The sequence below is a fragment of the Vigna umbellata genome, chromosome 6, assembly GCF_029865625.1.
Source record: "Vigna umbellata cultivar VRB3 chromosome 6, Vumbellata_1.0, whole genome shotgun sequence".
NCBI classification, from domain to species: Eukaryota; Viridiplantae; Streptophyta; class Magnoliopsida; order Fabales; family Fabaceae; genus Vigna; species Vigna umbellata.
This window is the reverse complement of record NC_142170.1, coordinates 14333657-14354033: the sequence shown is the minus strand read 5'-3', so window position 1 is coordinate 14354033 and position 20377 is coordinate 14333657. Positions and strand designations below refer to the sequence as shown.

General features: G+C 29.6%; 3 protein-coding genes and 2 non-coding genes across 6 annotated transcripts; 3 read left to right on the top strand and 2 right to left on the bottom strand.

The window, feature by feature from the left end:
* Positions 1-642: 642 nt before the first annotated feature.
* Positions 643-1598, top strand: LOC124840332 (Integrase-type DNA-binding superfamily protein). Its single transcript, XM_047316373.2, has one exon. The coding sequence runs from the start codon at positions 860-862 to the stop codon at positions 1523-1525; it is 666 nt and encodes a 221-aa protein (XP_047172329.1). The 5' UTR covers positions 643-859; the 3' UTR covers positions 1526-1598.
* Positions 1599-6181: 4583 nt separating this feature from the next.
* TRNAR-UCU (transfer RNA arginine (anticodon UCU)) lies at positions 6182-6254 on the bottom strand. The gene has a single exon. It is a non-coding gene; the product is annotated as a tRNA-Arg (tRNA).
* Positions 6255-8312: 2058 nt separating this feature from the next.
* TRNAR-UCU (transfer RNA arginine (anticodon UCU)) lies at positions 8313-8385 on the bottom strand. Its single transcript has one exon. It is a non-coding gene; the product is annotated as a tRNA-Arg (tRNA).
* A 727-nt stretch (positions 8386-9112) lies between these two features.
* LOC124840331 (dihydroflavonol 4-reductase-like1) lies at positions 9113-11156 on the top strand. Of its 2 annotated transcripts, none has more exons than XM_088093353.1 (6): positions 9113-9354; positions 9431-9592; positions 9708-9896; positions 9974-10136; positions 10204-10393; positions 10898-11156. In XM_088093353.1, the coding sequence occupies exons 1-6, from the start codon at positions 9241-9243 to the stop codon at positions 11055-11057; spliced, it is 978 nt and encodes a 325-aa protein (XP_087949479.1). In that variant the 5' UTR covers positions 9113-9240; the 3' UTR covers positions 11058-11156. The 2 variants fall into 2 exon arrangements, with proteins under 2 accessions (XP_087949479.1, XP_047172328.1); XM_047316372.2 differs by having other exon boundaries at positions 9115-9354; positions 9423-9592.
* A 5871-nt stretch (positions 11157-17027) lies between these two features.
* LOC124840333 (uncharacterized) lies at positions 17028-19663 on the top strand. The gene is made up of 3 exons (XM_088093336.1): positions 17028-17481; positions 17633-18048; positions 18589-19663. The coding sequence occupies exons 1-3, from the start codon at positions 17028-17030 to the stop codon at positions 19582-19584; spliced, it is 1866 nt and encodes a 621-aa protein (XP_087949462.1). The 3' UTR covers positions 19585-19663.
* Positions 19664-20377: the final 714 nt, after the last annotated feature.

The window sequence follows — 20377 nt, the reverse complement described above, 5'->3', positions numbered from 1 at the left end:
TGGATAAGGATAGGTTCTAAATAATCCATAGCAAGAGGTGCCCCTGTCCCTCTGGACGTTGGAAATTTGGAATCCTGGGACGGAAGTCGTGCTTTTGAATCATCAAAGCATCCTAGGATGGAGATATATGTTTCTTCTGTTAGTATCAATACGTCGGATGATTATGACATTATAGAATATTAGACTCCCTAAAAAGCCCTCGTGACCAAATTATTGAACCTCTTTTCGTACAAGGATGCTTAATTTTCTTACCAATTAACGTCACAAGGTCTTGTCCGAAACTATGAATAAAAAATAGCAGAAATTTGAAGAAAGGAAAAAAGAACAATGGCTAGTAGCGTCTGCAGCCACCACACCAGCAATTGGTTGTGAATTTCTTTATACAAATGGAGAATGGAAATTGCACAAAGCAACAATTCGACCTCAACGGACACAAGAAATGTGCGATGTTGACACCATGAGACTTGGCCAGAAATGTAACACTAAACTAAACGTATATTCAACAAAAATACGATGTCTGGGTGGGGCCAATGTACCCTGTAAAACCTTATACTTAACCCAATAAATCTTGTGCAAGAAAAGGAAAAACTTTATGCATTTCTATTCTTTAACAGTGTTAGTTCTATTACTCATAAAGTCTTCTCTATTTTCTTCTTGTTTCCCATCGTACTAGTAAACCTAAACTTAACACATTATGCATTGTCACGATTCACGAAGTATATTATTGGTAGGTTAAGGGTCGCTTTATCGATAATCTATCCTTCACCACAACAAAGCCCACCCATATGCTCTGTTTCTTCCTCACTCCTTATCATTCACAACCTCTAATCTTCTTTCAAACATTCCCATTCTGATTACAATGATCGATACGCCGTGTCACAAAACTCCTGGCAGTAGCACCAACAACCCCTCCACTTCAAAACCCCATAAAACAGAGACTCCAAAACAGAGCAAGACCCAAAAACAGAGCAAGCTCAAGAGAAACAGAGACCCCACCAAGCATCCCGTCTACCACGGCGTTCGAATGCGCAATTGGGGAAAATGGGTATCCGAAATTCGCGAGCCACGCAAGAAATCACGCATATGGCTCGGAACTTTTGACACGCCTGAAATGGCGGCACGCGCGCACGATGTTGCTGCTCTGAGCATCAAGGGCCACACGGCCGTTCTCAATTTCCCTAACCTAGTAAATATGCTTCCCAGACCCGTGACGTGTGCCCCACGTGACATCCAAGTGGCCGCGGCGGAAGCCGCCGCGATGGTGGAGTTCGACCGCGAGTGTTCTGATGAGGCGGAGTCGTCTGAGCTAAGCGAGATTGTGGAACTGCCGAACATAGAAGAGAGCTTGGAATCGGTGGAGTCGAGAAGTGAGTTCGCGTTTATTGACTCAGTGGATAGTTGGTTGTACCCTCCAATGGCAGTGGGAAGCATTTGTGAGATGATGGTTGGTGAAGATGAGTGTGGATTCTTCCACTTTCAGACTGATCATCAAAAAACATGTTCCGTTCAGTTTCAACTCTTTTAATTGTTTCTCAGATTATCAAACATGTTCCACTTTTCTGTTATCTCATTCAAATCCCTGTTTGCATTTTTGCTTCTTCACTCGCTCTAATTCGTGGCTCTGTGTTTCACTTTTCCAAGAAGAATATTAATTTTTGAAAAATATTAATTAGTAAAACTTAGCGTGATAGAAAATATATTCTGAGTTTTTTTATTTCAATTAAGTTCCAAAAAGTGTGTGTCAGTGTTTCTTAAGATTGTGTCGGTGTTTCTAGTTTTTTTTATTAAATTAATTTGTTTCTTATTCTAGAAAAAATTCAGAAGGAAAAATGCTTTTATGTTTTTTCGTAATTTTCTTAAATAGGTGGAAGAAATCATGAAATAAATACATTATATAAAAATATTGAAAAATATAAAATTAGTCCAAAATCATTAAAAAATATTCTCAGCTTTTCTTTTTTTAGTTTAAAGACTTTAGATTGGATCAATGTTGGATTGGATCGGGTCCATTGGACTCTAGCCTTTTAACTTTCACATTCAAACACTCAAATTACTATGTTGTATAGCGTCTATATGGGATGAATACTTGATACTATTATACTCATTCTACCTATAATCATTTTACCGTTAAATCGGATTAATAATCAATCTGATTAAATTAATCCAAAATAAGTTGTATGTTTCATGTTATAGAAAATATTTTACTTTTTCAAGAACTTGAAACAAAATAAATAAATAAAACTTTCAATGTTATTATTTCATGCGAAGGGAATATCTTTTTATTATTGAAATTTTTTTCCAATATTATTCAAAATTTTAGATAAAGTTAATTTAATATATATCTATATATTCAGTTTATAAATCAGTTTTATAAAATTTAAAATTCACTTTGAAGGATGGAACTTCAGTGTTATTTTAGTAGAAAGAGATAAACTAAAATACAAATTAGGTTTCGTGTTGTTCATGGCAATTGATTTTGGTACAGAGAGTACATGTCCATTGTTTCTTCTCACACAAGGTTGTCGGAAACCTTTTTAATTTAAATATTTGCATTAAATGTGTTTTTAATATATGTAAAGCTAATAAATACAGATTTTTATTTTTATTTCCATCTTAAATTTTTAAATATCTTTCTAATCTCTAATATTTTAAAATAGATAAAAAAAAAAGTCATCTTAATGAACTCACATAAAATAAGAGATATATATGGTTATATAATTCATTTTTTTAACTTGTTTTATAATTTTTTATTAAATTCTAACATTGACGAGAAAAGTGATTATATGTTTATTTTCTGTATGAGTGAAAGACTGTGCACTTTCTCATTATCCAATCAACAAACTGTTTTCTCCTTGCATCTAGGGATTTAATAAAAAAATATGAAAAAATATATATTGATATGTTTAATAATACATGTTGTTGACAAATAATGAGTCTAAATTCTGGTGTGGTTTCATAATTCATTCATGGCATTTGAAGATTTATTTTCCGATTGTCACATATTAATGAAATTGACGAAATAAACCTCCACAGTTTTTTAACACTAATATTTAAAGATTTGAAAAAATAATTATACTTTTTGGAAGACTAATTTATGTACCTTTTTAAACAATAAAAAACAATTATATCAGAACCATGGTTAAAGTTGAGTTAGGTTTAAAGTTCACTTCTAACATGGTATCAGAATCATGGTTAGAGCCTATCCTAGCGATATTTGTTGTTTGATGGGCATATTGTTCCACCTGCTATCGGGCTACTATCGGACCACCCATTAAAAATGTCTAATCTCACGCTCGAGATGTTTATACCTCGGCGCGTGAGGGGGTGTTGGAAGTTATACATCGACTAGAAATAAAGTCAATTCATAGTTTATAAATGGGTGCAAACCTTACTTTACAAACCGGTTTTGTGAAGTTGAGTTAGGCTTAAAGTCTACTTCTAACAAATTCAATTATTAAAAACCAATATAAGAATTTAGGTACGAAGTATGTAATTGAAACTATTATTGGGCTTTTTTTGGAGTGAAAATTTAGCACAGTTGCAATTAATACTCTAAAAATTTTCCTTCTCTGTAATAGTTGATGAATCAGCATTTTGTGTGTAAATATGAATGGTTGAAGAATTAGGTATGAACGTGCGACTTTGTGATGGACCCATAAATGTTGCACAGTGGTTGGTGGTTGTTGGAGGTGTTTGATTAATTTGCAATGTTTTTCTGATTAATTAAGCCTTAAGAGTTACTGGTACAATCAAACTTCAACTTCAACACAAAATACAGTTCAAATAAATAGATGGAAAGGAGAAAAAAGTACTTCTTCCATTGAAAAGATTACACACGGTTCCTTGTACATGAACCTAAGAAAGTTAATAAAACATGTTTCATGGGAGAAGTACGATAAGAAATGAATTTAATTGAAAACAGTATATGAATAAGTGAAATTGATGAAAATAAGTGGTTGTTGTGTAATGATGAGTGAAGGGAGTGTTGAAATCTGTGTGGTGTTTTCATTGGGTTTGGAATTTGTACGAAAGTAGCCTACATCAATTCGAACTTGGCTGTTCAGTTCAGTCGCTGTTTAAATCTTTGTTTCTTACCAAAAGAACGTAACCTCGTCCTACATAAGACATTGACATTGTCTCTAATTCAAAAAGAATCTATGTTTAATTTTTTCATTTTTACTTTAGCATATTTAAATCCATCCTTATATTAGACTATTGGAGATATAAAAAACACTTATTTATCTTGGCGAATTAGCTTTTTTTTTAGGTGTACCGCTTCTGTATTGATGAAAATTGGACTGAACTAGAAATAAAATTGCACAAAAAGTTTCAGAATTGTCCTATTTATTTAGTGTACCGATTGAAATATTTTGAAAAAAAAAACTTTTTTGTTTTCAAAATATTTCAATTTTTATAGATGGGACATTCTTTGATTTCGAAATCTGAATATTATAGTCATAACTCGAAGTGCTCCTTGGTGTATTTCTAAAAAGGAATCCTTTTTTCTTCGAATGTTAGCAATTAATATCCTTTCGAAACAATATTTTTTTCTTCATTGGATTGGAATTTACTGTGAATTCTTCTCTCTTCTTTTTAAATCCAGATTCTTCGAGAAAAAGAAAATAGATAAATACAAATATTTTTATCACTTTTAAAAGTTAATATTACTTTAAGAGCATGAGTCCAATATTTCTTAAAGTAATAAATATATAATTAAAATATTTTTTATCATCAGTATATATGGTTAAATGGTCAAGATTATAAATCTTATAATTTTGTTATCATTAGTGTGTACAGTTAAATGATCAAGCTAACTAAAGTTATCTAAAAAAAGCCAACTAGCAAACTGATAATAGTGTATAACAATGAAAACACTAAATTTACCCGCATCGTGTCTATTGTTAAAAAACAGTGAGGTTCTAATTATTTTAAAATATTTGTAACAAATCAAATTTTTTTAAAAAAAAATTGTCAAATCATATTTAAAAATGATTTATAATAAATAAATAAATTAAATTAAACTTGATTTTTATAAGAAATATCATACCTAACTTTCAAATGCTAATAAAAGTGTAGCATTTGTTTGAAAAAACTGATCATATGATAAAATATATGCCAACATGTTAGATTGAGTTTTTCATATATTCCAGCTTATTTTGAGCAGCTAAAATGGAGTTAGAGTAGCATAATAAAATTTATAGACTATTTTTCTTGGTCAGTCGTCACATATAAAAATTTTTAGAAAGAAGTTTGAATATGATTATAACCTTTTAATTTTGAGTGAGTCCCTCATAAAAATTAATATACTAATATTGTATCAATTGTCCAGCGATCCTTCGTAGTCATTTGTACGATCGACTGGCAAATCCAAGGCAGAACGAATCTAATCACGTGTTAGCGCTATTTCAATGTCTCCATATTTCATATTTATTTATCTCAACTTATTAATGTCTCAATACCATATAATATTCGTTTTCTTTTAATTCTTATTAATTTTTGTTAGATGATTATGAATTGAATTTCTTAAAATTTAGTTTAAATTTAATAAAAAAAATATTGGATATAAAATCCAATTTCATTTTAATTAAATTATATTAATTTTAGTTTTGTTAATTTAATTTAATTTAATTCATCTTATTTAATATTTAATTTGACGTGATCCAATTCAGTTTAGCATGATCACGTAAATTTGATATACGGGTTATACACATACTAACTTGAATTGGAATGATCTAATCTAATTTTTTTTATCTCATAATTTTTCTTGATCTCATCTAAATTTAACTCAATTTAAATTGTTTAAATTCGATTCTATTTGAATTTGAACTAACTTAATTTACATGAAGTGCCAATTAACTTATTTCAACATTTTTCTATATCGGCTAACTTGATAAATTTTGCTAACTCAAATCCGACTATACATGATGATCTTTATTGGTTTGGACCAACTTAACATTTAACAGATAAATTTTATATTTTTAAAATTCAATAAATATATTAAACTTAAGATCTAAAATAATAAATTTAAATTTGATATAAATCCGTTTAAATGAATTTAAGAGAACATAGACTTTGCTACCCTTAATATATTTCTTCATACATAAAATATTATAACTGAATAAAACAATTATATAGTTTCTCTTAATTAATAAAATATAAACCTAGAAAACACAAAACTCTTCACGCCCAGTGGGACTCGAACCCACAATCGCTTGATTAGAAGTCAAGCGCCTTATCCATTAGGCCATGGGCGCTTAGCTGGTGTATGAACACAACATACAAAAGTTAATAACTTTATAAAAATAGATACAAAAGTATATAATCATTAATGTGACTGACAACAGGTAGAATTCACACTCCATTAATATGAAATAACTTTAAAAAGTTAGTTTTCAACCGGACCTTCAAATCCTATAAATATAAAATTCACAAAAACTGAGAGGTGCATGGAATCAAATTCATGAAGCTTTAGATAATTTACATCTATTTATGTATTATAAAATCGATTTATCTTAAATAACGTGAGATTTTTACAAAAAATACTTTAAAATTGAGTTCTTTACCCTACAAAAATAATATTTTCATTGATATATATTTTAGATTCTTTTTGTGAAAAAGATTTAAGATGATTCAAATAGGTCGGATATCCGCTCCAAAATTCTCTGAGTAGACCTTTTGAAAGACTTCAATAAAAACAAAGGAAAATAAAATAAAGCTCAATTATAATAAAAAAAGCATGAGATCTATGTGATAGTTTGAAGTAAAAGCAAAAGAAGGTTTTCTCTAAAATATATTCTAAGCACTACAATGGTGAAACAGGTGAGACAATCTCACCAAGCAATTCAAAAGTAATGAAATTAGAGCTCTATTTACAAAATTGATCAAAAATCTTACATCGGCTAGCATAAATTAAACTTTTTAAAAAATAACCAATATTTGTTTTTTTAGTACACCATATTGATTTAACTCATGTAATTAGTCAAGATTAATCATAATATAAACAAAAAAAGGTATATGCTATGATCACATGTACTGTTTTTTTATTTGCCTAGTAGTTATAAATTAATGAAAAAGGTAGTAATGTGTGTGTATATATATATATATATATATATATATATATATATATATATATATTTATCAATATAAATCTTCCAATATAAAACTAATAATATAAATATGATATCAATCCAGTAAAAAATTCTCACAAATAGAGTGTGAAGACTCTAACTGCATTTATTTCAAACTTCCCCAAATTAAATTAATTTATGAAGACTACAAATTTCTATAAATTGAAAAATAAAATTCATTAAATAACAATATTTTCTATTCATCAAGTATTTAAGGATAATTTTTGCAAAATATATAACACAAATGTAAAATGTAAAATAGTATTTAACACATTTATTTTGTAAGAATATCATATTTAGATTCTCACTTATTCTAATGTGTTTTTCATGTGGTATTTTGTACATATTTAACATAGAGTAAGAAAGAAAAACAAAAATATATTTTAAAAAAAATTATATTAGACTTTGGTTATAATTAAAATTGGAACATAGAGTAGTAGTGAGCTTTGGTTACGATGATAACTGAAACCTAATATCCTTTAATAAAAAAATACATTTAAAAAAAATTCTACATTCAATTTTAGCTAGAATCATAATCAAAACATAAAATAATATTTTGCTTTTGATTATGTTGATAGTTGAAGCCTACTACCTTTTTCATTTAAAAATATTTTTTATTTTTTATTTCAGTCAAATAAATCTGAAACTTAATATTTTTTGATTTAAAATATTATTTATTATTTATTTATGGTTTCATGTTTTGATGTTTTGATCATGAAGAAACATAAACATAAAAATAAAAATAATCTTTATGTTTTGGTTAATAACCAAAACCATAAAATCATCATTTTTCTATTTCACTTTAATATGTTTTGGTTATAAAATCAAAACTCAATATCCAAAATAACAAACAACAAAACTTTTTCCTAAATTTTTATATTTACATGTTCTTATAAAATCAAAACTCAATATTCAAAATTACTAGTAACACAACTTTTTCCTAAACTTTTAGATATTTACATAAACTAAACCGACCTATATTAACAAACTCATTTATAAATATTTCTTATGAAAATAAAATATATCAACGAATGAAGACATTTACATAATATTAAGATAAGTATTTTTCTAACTTGTATCATCACATTGTATACAATTATTATCCATAAAAAAGAAAGCAAAAAAGAGTTATTGATTTTTTAAATCCTTCAATAAAACTAGAAACAAAAAACAAAAGTTTAATTACACGCCCAGTGGGACTCGAACCCACAATCGTTTGATTAGAAGTCAAACGCCTTATCCATTAGGCCATGGGCGCCATTTAGAAAATAGGACTTTTTTTACCTAATATAACCAAAATAAAAAGTCCTTGATTTATTTTTCCCTATTACAAGCATGTGTATTTTAAATTTTAGATAAGAAAAAAGAATACTCAATTATGTTAATAACTCAAAAAAATAAAATTAAAATTACAAAGTACTGAACTTTTCATAAAAACCAAATGAGCTTTTCCACTATATAAAACATTCCAATTTAAAAAGCACGTTCAATCAATTAAACAAAAGAGAATTAAACACAAAAAAAAAAAACACTCATCTTCACAACTAATATTATTAATATTTGAATCCTAATATGTTAACAATTTTTTACAAGAGAACATGCATGACACTTTATTGGTCTGTTTGAATTTAACTTATAAATATTTGAAACAGATCAATCAAATACATGGTCAAAAAGTTATAAAAAAAACTTTTTCCTTAATATTTAGTTGAAGTTAACTTTGTTTTAGCTCATTAGCATTATTTTTTAACATTGTCATTGTGCAAGACGTTTAACCTAAAGTTAAAATATGATATTTTTATACTTATAATATAATCACATATAAATATTAGTCTTAATTATTTACATATGATTAAATGTTATAACAAATTATTATTTGTTTTGACGTTCCAACTTGACCTCAAAAAAAGCAACAAAAACATTAGTGGTGTGTTTTGTCATCTTTTAGTTTGTACGAGGAGTTGGTGAAGTAGGTAGGGCATTCATCCTTCATTGTCGACTGGGTTGAAAGATAGTTAGATAATTAGCTTCATCATCTTATCCATGTGAGGACTGAGGAAGAGCCTTCATATAGAGACAGGGAGAACAGCACGACCCATCATCACCTTCGCTTATGATATGGAACACAAAGTCTGTGTCACCGGGGCGTCGGGCTTTCTCGCTTCTTGGCTCATTAAGCGACTTCTTTCCTCTGGCTATCATGTCATTGGAACAGTCAGAGATTCAGGTTTCTCTCTCACCCTCTCTTCCGTCGGAAAAATGCCTGTTCCATAAGTTTCTCATCTAACTACGCAGGGAAGCAGAAAAAATATGAATACCTATGGAGTCTAGAAGGAGCAACTGAGAGACTCCAACTAGTCCAAGCTGATTTGATGGAGGAAGGAAGCTTCGACAACGCAATCATCGGATGCAAAGGTGTCTTCCATGTCGCTTCTCCTGTACTCAGCATTATAACTGATCCTAAGGTATATCTCACACACATCGTACATGGTACCCAAAAAAAAAATGGTTTTTAACTGTTTGCTAGTATAATGGTCCGTAGTAACGTGAAGTATTTTAACTTGGTTGTCAAAAAAATAGACTCAGATCTTGGAACCAGCAGTAAAAGGCACTCTTAACGTGTTGCGCTCTTGTCGGAAGAACGCAGCTCTTGGTCGTGTTGTATTAACCTCGTCATCTTCGACTCTTAGGGTACGAGATGATTTTGATCCAAACATACCACTAGATGAATCGTCCTGGAGCTCCTTGGAGTACTGCGAGAAACTCCAGGTAATAAGAATTTATGCTTTTGGCATCTAATGAAAACGTGGGTGGATTCTAATTTGTAGCATGTGTATATGTTGAAGGCATGGTATGCGATGTCGAAGATCGAGGCAGAAAGAGCAGCATGGGAATTCTGCAGAGAGAATGGGATAGATTTGGTGACAGTTCTACCATCATTCATCATTGGACCCTGTTTGCCACCAAATTTATGTTCTACTGCATCTGATGTGCTGGGCTTGCTCAAAGGTACAGGCTTTGCCCTTAAGGTTGGTACATTTTCAATAATGATTGATTATTGTAATTGATTTAACAGGGGAAACGAAGAGATTTCAAGTGCTTGGAAGAATGGGATATGTTCATATAGATGATGTTGCCCTTTGCCAAATCCTTGTTTATGAAGATGCAGGCTCCCATGGTAGATACCTTTGCAGCTCTGTAGTGATGAACGAAGATGAATTAGCTGCATTGCTAGCCAACCGTTATCCTACTCTCTCCATCTCCCGGTTCGTCAATCAAATAATATATCTTTAAAGTTAAATATGTTTTTTATCTTTAAATTATATGCTTTTAAAGTGTGTTTTGTTTTTAAATTAAACTTATGTAAAACATGTATAAAGTATTTTTTATATAACAAACAGAGTTTCATAAGAAATTATAATTTATCTTTCGCGTGTTGTTTGATGGTAAAAATATTTTATCCAGAAAAAAAATATATTAAAATACATACAAATTTAGTTTAAAAAAAACAAATTTTAAAAATATTTTGAGAAAAAAATTAATTACATTAAATAATTCTCATTATATATCACTCAATTTATAAAACTTTAATCATTATCTAGTAACTTGTTCATGTTTTCTTAGAGATACAGAATAAGAAAAGTATATACGAAAATAATATTTCAAAATTTGAAATAGACACTAGAACATTTTATTATTATGTCCAACATTTTATAGAAAATAAAATAGCAGTGATAAGTAAATTAAATATTGTCTTTTGTGATTTTCAGGTTGGAGAAAGTAGATAGACCACATTACGAACTCAACACTCAAAAGCTGAAGAGTCTAGGATTTAAATTTAAGAGCATTGAAGAAATGTTTGATGATTGCATTGCATCTCTTGTTAAGCAAGGTCATCTCACAATTCCTAAATGCCAAGATAACATTTGATGAACTTCGTTGTTAGTTTGAGACTGTGATATGAAGCTGAATGACCAATAACATTATTTAAGTTTATAGTGTATGTCATATAAGAGATCTATATATGCACTGTGATGCTTATATATATATATTTTTTTAATTTTCAAATGTTAGTGTTAATAGTATAAAAATATTAAATAAAAAATTATAGAAATGATTATTCAAATTCACATAGGAAAAAACGTATCAATCTAGACATAACTATTAAGAATAATATTCTAATAACTGTTACGAACATCATTTTTTACTACTACATTGTATCGAACACTTTATCATACAACCCGACATTAACAAATTAACAAATTAACAAACACACAAATAAGAGATATAAATCAACAAATTTCATTTGACTTTGAGAATAGTTTTTCACCATATCAATGTTATCATACCATTGTTTTTATCAAATCATGATGAAATTTTAGGTTTTGAGAAATAAGAGATATATGTTATATTTATTTATTACTTAAATTTAAGATATTAATATTGAGATATTGTAATATTTAATATTCTGTTATTTTGTTTTATATATAAAATACATGAATAAAATTAGATGAGAAACTTATGAAAATAACATTTCTTATATTTTCAAATAGTCTTGATTATTTTTGGACAAATAATATGGAAAAACAAATTTATTATAAAGTCATTATTTCACTCTTAGACGGCGAAATTTATGATCTAAGTTAATAGATTTATGAGAAGTAACATTTTTGATTTGTTGCTTGGAAATTTTATCACAGTCCAAATTAGGTTTAATAGCCAATTTAGTCCTCACTTTGGTTGAAAAATCTCAATTTAGTCCCTCGTTATAAAAGTGTTTTGAATTAGTCCTAACTTTTAAAATAGTGGGTCAGATTGGTCCTTTCTGTTAAATATAAGTTAACAAAATTAATGGATGATGATGTGACACAACTTAAAGCTAACGAGGGACCAATCTAACACATCAGCTTTAAGCTGTGTCACATCATCATCCATTAATTTCGTTAACTTATATTTAACGAAAGAGACCAATCTGACCCACTATTTTAAAAGTTAGGACTAATGTAAAACACTTTTATAACGAGGGACTAAATTGAGATTTTTCAACCAAAGTGGGGACTAAATTGGCTATTAAACCTCCAAATTAAAATACAAGAGAAAAAAATAAAGACAAAGAAGACAAATGTGAAATTATTTTTTCTTTGCAAATGTTTCACAAATGATTCTCACGAGAATTATGACCTTAACGTTGGCTCATTCAAATGTAAGTCTAAGTTTCACGTTAAGTAAAAAGTTGAACACTAGAAGATCAATAAATTTATTATTTTAAGATTTTGGGTGATGTTAGGTAGGTTGTCTTCATATTTATTGGTATTGTGTATCTATGATATGATAAGATTTGAGAGATGAAAGAAGATTGTGTGATTGAAAGTACTTTACTTTATATTGGCAAAATTGTTTCAAAATAAAAAACTATAACAAATCAAATATTTTTGAAGTGTCATTAATTTTTTATATTTTATGTGTTCCTTAAATTAATTAAAATTTGATGAGAGTTGTTTAACTTGTAGAAAAAGGTTATAAAGTTTCTTTTGAAACACCAATTTTGTATGATAATATATACTAACAAACTAAAAAATCTCAAAGTTCATATGAAAAAAAAAGAGTTTTGCTTTATATTTGATGGAATAGGAGTTTACTATAAATGAAAAAATTATAAAGGAAGAAACAAGATAAAAAAAAAGATTAATATTTCTTGAAAAATTTTGAAATTCAAGTGAAAAAAAAAAAAGAAGAATAACATTCTAATATTCATAAAAAATCTAACGTTACCATGAAATTTGTAGTAAATAAAAAGATTAAATTAATAAAAGAAGACATATATTAATGTTGTCAAAATGGGTTAAAACCCTAGGGTCAACCCGTTCTACCATGGGTTCGGGTTGGGTCGGGTTTGAAAAAATGAAATTTTTTTATATGGACCAATTTTTAATCCGGCTCATCCAAGTTGAACCCGTGGTGAGTTGTGTTAGCTCACCAATCCACCTAGTTTAATTTAAGGGTGGTGCTCCCTCCACCACCGCCCCTTCTCCCTCCACCACCACCTCATTTCTATTTTACCCATCTCTTTATTTTCTCATTCCTATTATACTCTTAGTAAAATTTTAGGATTAATATTTTTTAACCTCTACCCACTCCAATCCTCTACATGTATGCAGCGACAACTCTTCTTTCTCTTTATAGTTCGTCCCCTCATTGTTTCATTGTGCTCTTCTTCCTCTTTTTCACATTCCACTTTTTCCTCTCATTCTTTAATTGTGATAGAATTGTGGTCTCAGAGTGTGGTGGACTTTCATTAGCTGGTGTGCTTAGTGAGAGATTGCAAGTGGTGGTGGAAGCAATTGATCAGCCGTGCCAAGATCGGTGTGTGGTGGTGCTTGAAGGATTCGTCGTGAATGTGCGTAATAAACCCTAAAAAAATAAACGTATAATCTTTAAACGGATGTGAGCATCCCTCAGCGGATGTCAACATCCGTTTAAGGGAAAACGGATGTCAGATATCCGTTTTTCCTTAAACGGATGTTGACATCCGTTGACGGATGCTCACATCCGTTGATGGATGCTCACATCCGTTTAAAGTTACATGTTTATTTTCCAGTTTATTTTTATTAGTTTTTTTTTATATTAATTTTGGAGATATTTTAATAATGTAATTTATATGTTTTGATTTATTATTTTTTAATATATTTTTGATGTATTTTAATAATGTATTTTTGAAGATCTTTATTGTTATTAGTTTATATTTATATTTTTTTGTATTTTGCAGTTATATATAATTATTTTTTTGTTTTAATGTTTTTGTATAATATATATTTTTTATATATAGTTTTTGTATTCTTTAACAATTTTATAATTATATAAAAAATTATTTATTAGTTTAATTATATGAAATATATAATTTTATTATATTAATATTTTCGTAATTAAAACAAAAGGATGTGGTGGAATTGGAGAGTAAGAATCTGGAAAGAGAGAGAAAAAGAGTTGGGAGGTGGGGCTGAGTGAAAAGTAAAAATGGATAGAAAAATAGGGTTTGAGTTTAAAGTAAATAAATAGAGTTAAAAGTAAAAAAAGGTTATTTTTGTAATTAAATTTTGGGTTAAATATGTTTTTAGTCCCTAAACTATTGACCGTTTCTGGTTTTCGTCCCTCTTCCAAAGTAAGGTACAATTTAGTCCTCAATCTTTAAAAAACGTTCGAAAAAACGAACGTTATTTTGAGGACTAAAACGAACGTTTTTCTAAAGAATGAGGACCAAATTGTACCTTACTTTGGAAGAGGGACGAAAACCAGAAACGACCAATAGTTTAGGGACTAAAAACATATTTAACCCTTAAATTTTTTTGTGGAAGGTTGGGGAGGTGGAGGAAGAAGTGGTGGTGGTGGAGGGAGCAACACCCTCAATTTAATTATTAATTATTTAGTTTCAATATTATTAGTTAACATTTACTTTATTGTATTGTAATTGGGAATAAAGAAAAAGTTGTTTCAACAGAGCAAAATATTATAAATTTATCCATTCAAGACTCTAATCTTATAAATGAATAAATGACACAAAAATTATCAATATGAATAAATGACACAAAAATTATCAATATTATAAACTTGTTTATTCACTTTTTTGGGTTTGCTTTTGGATTACATTTGAGTTGTATATTAATTTTTTTATTTAGAATTGTCTTTGGAGTTTAGCATCATTTTAAAGTGAAATTATTTAAATATGAATTACAAAAAAATTATATATTTTTTAATTTAAAAAAAAAAACTTGTAATTAAGTGAGTCAGTGAGCTAATTTGTTTAACCCATCAATCCGTGATGAGCCGAGTCAGAGTTCAAATTGTTTCAACTTGCTAATAAATGAGCTGAACTTATAAGTGACCAATCCGTATTGAGCAGGTCCAGTTGGACTGGATGACCTCTTTTGATAATATTCATCAAAAGATTTAACACTATTACCATGAAATCTGTAGTAAATAAAAAGATTAAATTATTAAAAGAAGACACCTATTGAAGAATGTGAAAATAATCTCATGAAAAAAAGAAAAGAAAACAATAATAACAAACAAAAGAAAAGAAAAGAGAGGAAAGGAAATCAATATAAAAACAAAGAAAAAAGTTGAGAATATTTGCTTAACATATTCTTTTTATTAAAATTAATTTTAAAAAATCTTTCAGCTTTTATAAATATATTTTAAATTAAAATAAATAAATATATTTATTTATTATATTTAAGAAATTAAGATGGATAAATTATAAGTATTTGATATTCTACTGCATTTATTTTACATAAAGAGTAAATAAATGAAATAAGATGATAATTTCTTTTATATAACATTTTTTTATATTTCTTGTATTTTCAAAATCCCAGCAAATCCAAACACTATTTAAAATTGGTTATAAAGTATGTTGTGAACATATATTTCTAAAAACGGTACGCCAGAAAAAGATTAATATCAAACACAGATATTTAATTTTTTTTCAACATAAATAATCTCTTTATAAACGATGAATAATTATGAAAATGTCTCTAAATAATATTTTATATTTTTCAATGATATATACAAATAATTTTAAAATAGTTTTCAACAATTTTACCATCGTTTTTCTTAATAATTTTATATAATTTTCTTAGGCCAAATAGACATCAATAGACGCTCAAAACTAGTTATCAATCACACCAAGAACCATTACCCGAGACGAAAAGAAAAATCAGAAAAACTTATTTTACATTAAAACATATTATTCTTTTAATAAAGTGAAACGTGCATACTAAAATAAGAGGAAAAGGTGTAATCTTAGTTTATGAATTAAATAATAATCAAAATTAGTTTATTCTTGAGAAAATATATAACCAGGTTAAGAAAAAAAAAAAGTTGTGCGAATGCCGAATGACTATCATATTGAATACGTCTTCCGCCAACATAAAGGGTTTCTTTTTTAAAACGGCCCCACAAAAATGGAGTGTGTTGACTCTTGCGTCTTAGTTACCATTCATTGCACACGTGTGTGGCATTCACGTGTGGGGCATCCACGACTTTAGTCTACAAGTAAAGACAAGAACAATCAAGCATGCATCTCAATTTTTCTTTCTCTTTCTTACATTTTACATCACAATGTCTAAGTCAACTTTATATATACATAAGTATAATTTATTTAAGGATTTCACACTAGTTTTAATAAAAAAAGAAATTATATTTTTTTCTTACATATTAATTAATTTTTTATTTTTATTCAATATAAAACTTACCTTAACATTTAAATTATTTTCAAAAAAAACTTCTAAGACGAAGCTTCAATTGTTTCCAACATAAACTTCTAAGAAGAAGCTCCGGCGGAACTAACATGTTTTTACTCCATGTATTAGCAACATAAATTTATTTTCTTAAAAACAGGGATGTTTTATTTTGTTAATCGTAAATCAATTATGAAAAAAAAAAACGATGCTAATCTAAACCATTTCTAGAAGGAAAAAGTTAGTTTGACACGGATTAAAAAAAAATACACTACTTTTAATAATATAGTAATATATATTATGATTTTTAATTAAAAGAATGATATAATTATAATCAAAATATTATTATTTAAAAATGTCTGGACGTAATTTTTCGTTTTGCAGGTATCACTGCTGTTTCTAGAATCTACTGTACGGAATAAACAATTGACTTTCAGCACGTACAGAAGCTTCTTGGAAAATATTTGTAAACAACCTCTACTTTGAGGTGGTTCTGACACAAGATTTTTCCTTGAGAGTGTTGAAAAGTGAGTTCCGACAATCTAAAACACACGCTTAAATCATCATAAGTCAACGTTCACGTTTTCTACCATAATTTTCCAAGCTTTTTCTTCATGTTCTTGTATAAGAACCTTTGTCTAAATAAGCTGTTTTCAAGCTCAAGAATATGGATCCAAAGTTCTATCTTGCAGTTAGGACCAACGACATAACCACATTTTCAAGCCTGGTTAAAGAGAATGAAGATATTCTCCAGCAGAGAACAGCTGATTCCTTGAGCACTCCATTACACCTTGCTTCCAGGTACGGCTGCACCGAAATAGTATCTGATATTGTGAGATTATGTCCTGACATGGTTTCTGCTGAAGACAAAAACATGGAGACACCAGTTCACGAGGCTTGCAGACAAGATAACGTTGTCATCTTAAAGTTGCTGTTGGATGCCAATTCCTCGGCTGTTTGTAAGCTTAATCTGGATGGGAAAAACGCTTGTTTACTAGCTTGCAGCCATGGCCATCTTGACATGGTGAAACTCCTGCTCAATCTATCTGAGATGGTGGGGCCAGTGGCAGCAGGGTTTGATCAATCTTGTATTCATATTGCTGCATCAAGAGGGCACACAGGTAGACATAAAAATACCTTTTCTCCATTGATTTTGAGTGATTTTTTTTAATTTTTATCAATTTTGTTGAAAACTTGAACCCCGGACCCACGTAAGTATTGACACCTACTTTATGATATAACTAATCTAAGGATTTTAAATTTTCTGGGCAGATGTTGTTAGAGAATTGTTGAATAAATGGTCAAAACTTACTCAAGTGACAGATGATAATGGAAACTCACCATTGCATCATGCTTGTGAGAGGGGACACAGAGAGATTGCATGGATCCTACTAAAACGTGATCCAAATCTTGGTTTACTAACCAACGACAATGGCTATACACCGTTGCACCTGGCAGTGATGAACGGGAAAGTCTCCATCCTTAAAGATTTTGCTTCAAGCACTCCTGCCTCACTAAACCTGATCACTGGAGAGGAAGAGACAGTGTTCCATTTAGCTGTGAGATACGGATGGCACGATGCATTGGAATTCTTGGTACATGCCTCCAATGGTATCAATCTATTGCACTGTCAAGATCGTTATGGCAACACTGTCTTACACCTTGCAGTCAAAGGCAAACGCTACAAGGTTAGCAAGTAACATCTTACAGATCTATTCATGATATTTATATCAACTATGTCATGTATTATGTGTTGGGAGTCCAAGTGTGACAGCTGGATAGAAATAAAAAAAGTAGACATTAATCCATTAATCCATTAATCCATTAATTAAAGTATCAATTTTTTGTATGGTTGAGTTCATATGTATTTTTTAGGTGAACCTTCTTCTCGATGAACCTAACAGTGATATCAATAGTTTGTCTTTTTGACCGGCTCTAGAGTACATTATATAAAGATAAAGCCATTGTCTTAAGATTTTGAGTAAAGAATAGTGTCAATAGTTGGTGTTTGTATCTAGAGAGTGCATTTCACCCAACAAAATGCCTTTACTTTACTTCTATCCCTTTTTTTAATATTTAATTGTTGATTCTGCAATGAAAACTTGCTTGGACTTTGATTCATATAGTTCCAATTATTAGATAACACTGTATACTTTGCTGACATCTCAAAATCCATCAACCTCATTTTTCACTAGTTGTACTAATAGTTTCTTTTATGATAATTGCAGATGGCAGAGTTCTTGATCAACAAGACAAAGATGGATATTAATGCTCGGAACTCTGAAGGGGTCACAGCACTTGACATCCTAGTTCAGTCTAAGGACAGTGCAGAAAATAGGCAATTGGAAGCCACTTTTATCAGAGCTGGTGGTAGAAGAAGCATCCAATCCGTGTCTCCAGTAGCATCTAATTCTGTGTCTCCAGTAGCATCTAGTCTTTCTATGTCACGGAGGTTTACACCTAATCCAGTGGAATTGCCGAATCAAAATGAATTGATTGAGACAATTGAGAATGGAAACAATAAACCATATTACTTCTCCCCAACAAATTCAGGGAAACAGAAGAAGTGTCAGACCGAAAGAAAAGTGGAAAATCCAAGTCACTTTTGCTATAGTCAGAGCAACAGGAAGAAGCACTATGAGATGCACAGAGAGGCAGTACTAAATGCGAGGAATACCATTATAATAGTTGCTATTTTGATTGCTACTGTAACTTTTGCTGCTGGTATTAGCCCCCCTGGTGGTGTGCACCAAGAAGGAAAAGTGAAAGGTGAGTCAACGGTGGGAGAAACAACAGCCTTCAAGGTGTTTGTAATAAGCAACAACATAGCTCTATTCACGTCTCTAAGTATAGTAATTGTGCTTGTTAGTATCATTCCATTTAGAAGAAAGGCACACAGAAGACTGTTGACAATCACTCACAAGGTAATGTGGGTGGCTGTGGCATTTATGGCTACTGGCTATGTTGCAGCCATATGGGTGATCTTGCCACACAATCCAGAGATGAAATGGCTATCTGTTGTGCTACTTGCTCTTGGTGGTGGCTCTCTGGGCACAGTCTTCATTGGTCTCAATGTGATGATGGTTGAGCACTGGCTCAGAAAATCAAAGTGGAAAAAGACTAGGAAGGAAGAAGGAGTGGATGTAGTAGCTGCAGACAACGAAAAGGAAAGTCAAAATTCAGATATTGAGAGCTCTTATTCAAAGGGTTACCATTCATACTGATTAATCTGGCTCCCAAAATCAGAATGTTGTGTGAAAAAATTTGTATTCTACCCTTTGTACAATAATTCTATTGATTTATATCCATGAATATTCTTCTAAAACTACGTTACAAACTAAAATAACAAAAGAAAAAGTCTAAAACTGAAATGAGGGTAAGAGTATTGGAAAATTTTTATGAAAAATGACAATCACACACATAAATTTTTATTTATTTATTTGATATTATTCTTTTTTACTTTTTAATTTTTTTAAAAAAATACAAAATTTACTTTTTATAACTAATTTATCTTTATATTATGTGTATAGTAAAAGTGTGTTATTCTATTATTATTGTTTGAGTACAAATAAATTTAGACAAAAAAAATAGTATTTGAATTTAAGTTGTTATTCTTTGAATACAGATAAATTTAGACAAAGGAAATAAATTTAGACAAAGGAAATAGCGTCTGAATTTAAGGTGTGAAGTGGAGAGTTTTCAACCACTTAAATGAAAATTCAAACATCTGAATAAACATGATATGATTGTTAAATACTTTTATTATAAAAATAAAAAACTAACAAAACACCTACCTCAATGCTTTGATTTATTGAGATTATCGATAAAAATATCTGTATGGATGTTAAACCTTTTAATATAAATTAGTTATATTTTTCACCTGATCTTGTCTCGTGCAAATTTTTTCATTCTATCGTAAGAAAGTGATTCAACAAAAGCAATTCGCTTAGATTTCATTTTTTTCTTAAATAAACTTAGCCTTTTCTTACTATATATAATGGCCACGGTTTTCTTTCT

Bases quoted from the DNA above. Each gene is read 5' to 3' on its own strand.
- LOC124840332 (XM_047316373.2), top strand. From the start codon at position 860: ATGATCGATACGCCGTGTCACAAAACTCCTGGCAGTAGCACCAACAAC.
- LOC124840331 (XM_047316372.2), top strand. From the start codon at position 9,246: ATGGAACACAAAGTCTGTGTCACCGGGGCGTCGGGCTTTCTCGCTTCT. The intron at 9,897-9,973 runs GTAATAAGAATT...TATATGTTGAAG, and splicing joins AGTACTGCGAGAAACTCCAG to GCATGGTATGCGATGTCGAA. The intron at 10,394-10,897 runs GTTCGTCAATCA...TGTGATTTTCAG, and splicing joins CCTACTCTCTCCATCTCCCG to GTTGGAGAAAGTAGATAGAC.
- LOC124840333 (XM_088093336.1), top strand. From the start codon at position 17,028: ATGGATCCAAAGTTCTATCTTGCAGTTAGGACCAACGACATAACCACA. The intron at 17,482-17,632 runs GTAGACATAAAA...TTTTCTGGGCAG, and splicing joins TGCATCAAGAGGGCACACAG to ATGTTGTTAGAGAATTGTTG. The intron at 18,049-18,588 runs GTTAGCAAGTAA...TGATAATTGCAG, and splicing joins TCAAAGGCAAACGCTACAAG to ATGGCAGAGTTCTTGATCAA.